This window comes from Sorghum bicolor, chromosome 7, assembly GCF_000003195.3.
Source record: "Sorghum bicolor cultivar BTx623 chromosome 7, Sorghum_bicolor_NCBIv3, whole genome shotgun sequence".
NCBI lineage: Eukaryota > Viridiplantae > Streptophyta > Magnoliopsida > Poales > Poaceae > Sorghum > Sorghum bicolor.
In genome coordinates, this window is record NC_012876.2 from 50,284,503 (window position 1) to 50,293,228 (window position 8,726).

Sequence of the window (8,726 nt, forward strand, 5' to 3'; positions counted from 1 at the left end):
ACCATGGTGAAACTACTTCCTTCTCTCTTCTCTTCATTTCATGCAAAAAGTGTAGTTTTACTAACATGGCGCTCTAATAAATATACATGACATTCTGGTGAAACATCCACTGAGACTACCTTAGTCCTCCCTTTAACCATCCATGCAATAATCGAATTGGCTGGTCTCATTCCTTGCAATTGCAAGCAGAAAAGACATTCGGTGTGAGAAAATCAATAACTGTGCCATCCCATGTTCGCGACAAAATTTAAGCCCAGAATGCCAGCTCCAGAACCAAATTGGTTCTATTAAAATTTGAGGACCAATCTGAGCCAAAGCCATCTTAACATTTGGAGGGATGAAAATGATCACACAGACCTAACTGAGAACAGCACAACATAACCTAGATTTTGATGAGGATAAAAAAAGCACGATACAAAAACAGCAAGGTAACAATTTGCACAGAGGAAACCCTACCATTGGAGCAAAACAAAACATCAAGCACACCAAACTAGTACCTAGTGGTAATACTTAGCCTCATGACAAAATTGTCATCTGCTACAAACAGAAAACATTGCCTACGTGCCTAATACAATAATCTATCAGCTGTCATAACTCGTTGTCAATGATGTTTCTGATCATATCCGTAGGAATTAGCCCCTCAGTGCGTATGGCGTCTTTGTTTTGATCTGGACTGAAGAAATAAAGCGTTGGAAGTCCTCTTACCTGAATGTTTCAGCATTAGTGACTTCAATAATTGAAAGGATAAAAAAAGGAGAAACCTAAATAAGCATGTAATCAACACTTTGTTGGCTTCAACGAGTGCCATCTTGGGTGTACCTGCATGTCTTTTGCAAATTCATATTCATCATCTGTGTCCACCTTCACAAACAGGGCATTGTCCTCATACTCAACTGCAAGCTGCAATATATTGAAAGGACTGTTTAGAGATACGGCATGATGTATCAACATAGGCAGAGCAATTAGATAAACATAAATGCAAACAGCTCCAAGATTCAAGATACCAGCAATAATTAAACAGAACCCCCAAGTGACTGATTATGCTTTAATAGAAGCTAAAAATCCAAAAGTGGTTTTCATCAAGATTTTTTCTTCTTGGTCATCTTTTCACATTATTTTCAAAAGAAACAAAAGAAGAATCGCTAATTGCTAAGAATACTAATATTTGTTAGGGAAGTCTTCTATTATTTTCAGAAATATAGTTTCCTTTTTAGTTCATTTCAGATGAAAATTCTAAACTGTCTAAATTCCCCTCGGAGGCCTTGTCAACTTGTCCAATACCAGACTACACCAGCTACCAAGCTGTCTAAATTCCTCTCAAATGATATACAGCCTGATATCATCTAGACTAAATTGTCCAATGAAGGTATTTATATATTGTCAGAAACTCCGCATATAACAGCTTAATCCAGCAGAACCTATGCTCAGCATAGCTGCTACCACATTCCTTTCCATTTCATCGCATAGTTTCTGCGCACTGAAAGTGCGCACACAGAACTTGTTTCTATCACTGGTCCCATTGGTTGCAACTTCACAGACAGGTATTGTGTATTTGTGTTGGCCAAGGTAGCGAGAAATTGGCTATTATAGGACTCCAAACATTGGGTTTCTCTATAATAGGATTCCTAATATTTGTTTCTCCCAAATAGGACTCCAAACAATTACAATCAGCTCTAATGATATTTTGTTTATTTTTTAATCTCTTTTGTCATCTAAAAATACATGTATTTTTCGTATTGACCCTTTTACCCTTCACCTATCATATGGTACTCAATTTCATCGATTCATCTATTAGACACGAGACGCCGTCGCTCCTCCTCACACACGTGAACACCGCCGCCGCCGCTTCGCCGTGGAGATCGACCGTCAGCCCTCCTTCCCTCCCCCACGCGAGCGATCTGCCCTCCATGGAGGGAGAACCTCCGGCCGAAGATATCACCGCTCGGACGATCGCCATGGATGTCGACGCCACGTCAAGGCCTGCTGCCTTAGCCCTAGGCGCGTCGGGGCCTGCTGCCCAGGCTGCTGCGGCGCCCGGTGCACATCCTGACGTGGTTCCTGGAGAGCAAGCCACGGTAGATCACCTTCCACAGTCTCCATTGGAGAATCGCAGCGACGATGCCACAGCTCTAGCAAGAGTTCTGCTGCCCACAGTTCATCATCCGATAACAGAGTTGAACCTTCCGGTGCTTGATGTGCAGAGGTATTGCCTCTAAGGATTTTTCCTTTCAGCGCCTGGTCATTTATTTGTAATATTCAGTTTGCTCAAGGCATGGAAATACTTTAGTAATATGTGACCTAGGGTTATCGAGAGAAAATTAATTAGATTGGTGTAAAATCAAACACTCTGGTTTGCTAGCAACCAAGCGTTGCATGCCTGCGTACTATCTGGAATCAAGCAATATAGTACTAGACCATGCAGAAGCAGTATAGTACTAGACCATGCAGCCTATCTTTTTTTTTGCGAGGACCATGCAGCCAATCTGGTCGCGAAAGTTCAATATATGCTTGATCTATACAGCTGTGTAAAACATCAATTATCGTACTATATATCATATATAGTAAGTTTGTACTATAAAATGTCAATGTATTTATTAGTATCAATGTTACTAGTACAATAACTAGATTTTGCTTTTTTGTAGGCCCCAAGTAAATGATGTCGAAAATACAGAAAGAATTGATTGGTCTACCATACAGATAGTTGAGACAGTTGATAATGAAGGTCGAATTGAACTCATGAGCGAGAGTCAGATGTGTGAGCTTTTGGGATTGGGAGATGAGGGCACACCAAATATACCCACACAAGCAACTGATTGTCGAATGGATGAACAATGCAATGATAATGAGCTTGGTCAAGATGTTGATGGTGCTGCCATTCCTACTAATGATGTTGTACCAGGTGAGATCGTCATTTCATATGATAAGAACAACCCGTCAGTGAAGGTTGGGACACAGTACCCAACAATGGAAGAGTTCAAGCTGGCAGTGCGGACATATGCCATCAAGAAGGAGTTCCATTTACGAGTAGAGAAGTCAACTACGAAGAAATATAGGGGTTTTTGCAAGTCTGGTGATGAATCGACGGGCCCTTGTCCTTGGAGGATAAATGGGTCCAAACTAGATGGCAGCGCTACTGTGGAGGTAAAATATTTTTTTGGATAACTTAGTTCAATCGTTCATCTTGTTATGTAATTTAATATTTTTTTTATTTTTGTAGGTAACCGTGTTAGTTGATAAACATGAATGTGTGTCTAGTGAGAGGATGCAGGTTACAACTCCAAGTTGCAAGTGGTCAGATATATCCTGCTGCAAGGGCTTACACAGAGGAGATTTTCTATGACAATATAGCAAAAATGATAAGTGAATCAGCTGCATCAGTGCAATGGTTAAAGGCAAATCATAAGCTATTATGGTACAGGTGTGGTTTCAATCCAGAAATTAAGTGTGACTATATAACTAGTAACATTGCAGAGTCATTTAATAACTGGATTAGAGACCATAAGGACTTACCGGTTGCTGACCTTGCTGATAAGATTAGAGAAATGATCATGGTATTGTGGAACAAGAGAAGAATTATTGCATACAGGCTACCTGAAGGCAGGATACTCCCAGCAATTATGGTTCAGCTAAGGGCAAACACTAGAGGTTTGGGACACCTAAAAATTGTACCATGTTCTAACTGGAGTGCAGAGGTGTGGGACCATAGCAGAGCCATTTCTGTGAGGCATATTGTCAAGCTAGGCCAAAGAACATGTACTTGTCTTGAATGGCAGCACACTGGTAAGCCATGTCAACATGTATTGGCCTATGCAACCCGCCAAAGGGGAGTGGATCTAGAACAGTTTGTGCATAACTACTACTCTGTGAATAGATTCAGGGCTGCTTATGGTAGAGAGATTGAGCCAATGACAGATAAAACACAGTGGCCACATGTTGACCTACCATTTGGCGTTGGTGCACCTCTGACTAAATTATCTGCTGGAAGAATGAGAAAACTAAGAATCAAGGGATGGGATGAGGGTGGACACAGGAAGAAAGGAAAATCTACCAATGAGGGTGAAGGTGAGAAGGGGTGGGATGAGGGTGAAGGAGATAATGATATTGTTCCAACAAATGCAAAGGGACAGAAGATGATCAGAGGACCAATGACTTGCAAACGATGCGGAGAAAAAGGTCACAGGCAAGCTAGTTCCAAGTGCCCATACAATGGGACAGCAAAAAAGGGGTAATTTATTATTTTCTTTATCAACTAACTAGAATGAAAATATCAATATTAATTTATTTCATCACTTGTAGGAAGCGTAGGCAACCTAGGAAGAATGTTACAAAAGAAGGACTGGCGGAACCTAGCACCCCACGGAGGCCAACCAGGGATGAAATCCTACGAGATAGTCCAGGAAGGATCACTAGAAGGTAAAGAATATTAACACATTTACTGTACTGTTGATACATTTTTTGGCTCACCTATAATATGCGTGATATTCTTACATTAAATAAATGTGAATAATATGTGGTCAAATTCTATATAAATGATATATTGCATTCCCATGCACAAATGACCTACAGGTCTTTAACATATGTCCATGCAACGTATATGTGTGTCATATACACGGCTAGCTAGCCAGTTAGCATGCACGTACGTATAGTCGTAAATGGATGCATACGCATGCTGGGCGTCACTTGAACTTGTTGATCGTCATTTGTTTTGACCATGACAAGTTCAATTGTGGTAAGCTAGTACCTGTATACAATAATTGTTTTATATATACATCTAATTGCCGATACTATTTATGTGCAGCAAGCTGGCAATGTTACTTGGAGAGAGCACATCAGTACAAACCAACAACGCTAGCCCCGTGAGGATGCCTACCCCGGTGCCACCAAAAAAGATGACTCCAAAAAGGAGAAAGCTAAACATTTGATGATGGAGCATTTTAGTTGTGATGAGATGTAACCTCATGATTTATTTCATACGACATTGATTCTGTTTGGAACCACATTATGGTCTTTTGGGATAAACTTGTTTGTACTACAAAACATGGTTTTATGAGATGAACTCGTTGCTAAATTCTTGCTGTCATATATTACTTATAATTGTGTATAAATCAAGTCTTGTTATATATTACTTGGAACGTTGTTATATTTACTTCAGAAAAAAACACGCACAAATCTAAAAGAATTAGCAGCTTCTCGGCAATCGCCTTCACCTGCCAGTAAAGCATATAAACGGGCTTACTCCGACGCGACGTGATGACCATGACCGTGACAAATGAGCTAATACTGTACCTGGCTGGCCACACACACCATACAATAGTTGAAGGGTAATAGGGTCAACACGAAAAATACATGTATTTTTAGATGGCCAAACAGATTAAAAATGAAACAAAATGTCATTAGAGCTGATTATAATTGTTTGGAGTCCTATTTGGGAGAAACAAACGTTAGAAGTCCTATTATAGAGAAACTCAACGTTTGGAGTCCTATAATAGCCAATTTCTCCAAGGTAGCATCAGTCACACACGTTATCAAAAAAAAAAAACATCATTCACACAGGAACAAACAGAACCAAAGGATGGAAAACCGGCAGGGAGCGTGGCTCACCATCTCGATGTCCTGCGCCATCTGAACACAGGGCCCGCACCAGGTCGCGTAGAAGTCAACGATGAGCGGCACCTTCCTGTGCCCCCTCACCAGCTCCTGCACCTCCTCGGCCGACACCTTCCTCTGCAACCACGAACAATGCAAAGCACCGCTCAGACTCGAACCCACCGACTGCCGAGTGCTGAGGTGCACAAAGATTTGCGATCGAGTGAACCGTGCTGCGTACCACGAGGTAGTCCGGCGCTATGTACTTGCCGGAGCCCGGCACGTAGGGAACCACCGTCTCCGCGGAGGCGTTCCGTCGAAGGGTTGGCGCGCGGCGGATGCTGCTGGCGCCTACGCCAACGAGGCGGCTGCTGCAGCCGCGGGAGCGGTCCCAGCGCGCGGGGGAGAGCGGAACGGGGAGAAGAAGACGCACAGGGGTCAGGGAGGGTGCACGAGGAAGGGAACCAGCGGCGCACGCCGACGGGAACGCGGCGGCCGCAGCCATGGCGGAAATGGAGAGGGGCGGTGGAGGGGAGACAAATCCTATCCGGTAGACTCCGTGGAAATGGGCCGGTTTCACTTGCAGTTGCAGCTAGGTATGAAATTTTCCGGGCCTTGTTTACTTCCAAAATTCTCTGTTACATAGAATCATATATACATGGAGTATTAAATATAGATAAAAATAAAAACTAATTACACAGTTTGGTCGAAATTAACAAGATGAATCTTTTAAACCTAGTTAGTTAATGATTGGACAATTATTATCACAAACAAACGAAAGTGCTACAGTGTCACGAAATATTTCCTATCGCGAACTAAACAAGGCCCCGATCGTATTTGAGACCAAATTCGTTTAGAAGGGTTTAGATTTGTCCGTATCTGAATCCGAATATTCAACATTCGATACCGTATTCGTATCTGAATATTTAAATCATATATTTATAATGTTGACGTCCAATTATATCTTATCCAACATAATTGATATTTTTCGTATTCAATTCTGTAACGTCCCGCCTCCACGAGGCCGGGCCCGTTTACATCTGGCAGCTTTTCTAGGACATAGTCAGCCCCCACAGACCAACACTAGTCTTTTCTGCACACTTTTCGGCTATGATACCATTCTGTAACGTCCCGCCTCCACGAGGCCGGGCCCGCTTACATCTGGCAGCTTTTCTAGGACATAGTCAGCACACTTTGTCGTCGGCTATGATACCATTCTGTAACGTCCCGCCTCCACGAGGCCGGGTCCGCTTACATCTGGCAGCTTTTCTAGGACATAGTCAGCACACTTTGTCCTCACACGCGCCCGTGAAACCGCGAGAGTCGGTAACGTCCCGCCTCCACGAGGCCGGGCCCACTTACATCTGGTAGCTTTTCTAGGACATAGTCAGAGTCTTTTCTGCACACGCGCCTGTGAAACCGCGAGAGTCGGCTCCCGCCTCCACGAGGCCGGGTCCGCTTACATCTGGCAACTTTTCTAGGACATAGTCCATCTGGCAACTTTTCTAGGACATAGTCAGCCCCCACAGACCAACACTAGTCTTTTCTGCACACTTTGTCCTCACTCGTGCGCACCCGGGAACTACTTCCCGGTCGGTCACCCTTCCCTAAATTGCTCTAGGCCAAGCACGCTTAACTTTAGAGTTCTTTGGAGACGGGCTTCCGAAAAAGAAGTTGCAACTTGTTGGTATGAGTCTCCTATTAATCCTATTAAACTCTGGGGCGGGTGTTACAAATCTGAATCCGATCAAAAATATAAAAATAAATATGATATCGGTCCGTTCGTATCGAATCCGTTTCATCCTGCTTCCAGCCGAAGCGCCAAAGACGACAAGTATGCCTTTTGCCGGTGGCTTGTGAACCAGCACTCTCGTTTGTAGAGTCTTTTTTAGAAGTGAAAAAGATTTTTTTTTGAAACTTAAACTTTCGTGATAGTCCAAATTGTTACCCTCATTTATAAAACTAGATTTTTAACCCTCTCAACTTTTAAAACCATTTATTTTTACATCATAAACACAACTATTATTTCTTTTTGAACAATTATTCTTTGAATAATTTGTTCTCTGGAAAATTTATGCAATCAAAAAACCTAGTTTCATCTTAAAAATCCATAGAAAAATTATTTTTACCAAAAAAACTATATTTCATAGTTTTTCTAAAATCATGTTGTATCTTATGGTGCCGAAGTCAAAACTATGAGTCTTCTATGCACATATTTTGTTTTTTATTTGCTAGTAGATGCTCTCATATCTATTATAATTAGTCTATATCAATGACTTGGACTATGGAAAACTTTAGGTGACTTTGATAAGAACACAAGCTTCATGTAATGGCGTAATCGCAACATACTTGATCCTATTTAGGTCATGTTTAATCAGTAAATGGTGTATCTTTATCCTATTTAGGTCATGTTTAGTACAATAAGAGCAACTTCAACAGATATGCTATCCATGTTGTCTAGGCTATTTTTACATTTTGAAAGCAAAAGTTAAACTCCAACAGATGTGCTATCTAGTTTGCTAAAATAGCAAGTTTGTTATTCCTAAACTTTCGCTTGTCATATATAGCATGTCGTCCTCACTAGCTATCCTATACAAAGTCTGTTATGGAACTCTATGCTTTGAGAGCATCTCCAAGAGACTTTGTATATTCTTCCTAAATGCTAGGAATAGCAATTTTGGTGAAAAACTAATTTCCAACAACTTCTCTAAATGGTCATCCAAATATAGCAATTGTCTATTCTGAGTTCTTCGCTAGGCAAATATAGAAGACGAGAATGACTCTTTAGAGTGCGGATGAGATTCAGCAAAACTGTTGGAAAGTAAAAAAAATATAAAAAGTAATTTTTATGTAAATGGCTCTCAAAATAATGATTTAGAGAGTGAGATTTAGAAAGTCTCTTAGAGATGCTCGGAGTAAGTTTTTTATTTTACACAATGACTAAATCTTGTAATTTAGAATATAATTTTAGCTAGTCTCTTGGACATGCTAAAGTTTGATTTACCCCCTCTTAGCTGATATGGCGTTGTTGACCTGATGCCACGTTGCGCAAGACCATCATCCAAATCCGCTCAGGGATGCAAAACAAACATTTTAAAAAAGCGAGGTTAAAATTTTGGTTTTATAATGAGAAAGTAAAA

At 41.3% G+C, this 8,726-nt stretch overlaps 1 protein-coding gene across 1 annotated transcript; it reads right to left on the reverse strand.

Moving 5' to 3' along the window:
• Positions 235–6,184, reverse strand: LOC8073504 (thioredoxin-like protein CITRX, chloroplastic). The gene is made up of 4 exons (XM_002445394.2): positions 5,828–6,184; positions 5,602–5,724; positions 820–900; positions 235–705 (listed from the first exon to the last, which is right to left on the reverse strand). Exons 1-4 carry the CDS (start codon positions 6,089–6,091, stop codon positions 589–591), a joined length of 585 nt encoding a protein of 194 aa, XP_002445439.1. The 5' UTR covers positions 6,092–6,184; the 3' UTR covers positions 235–588.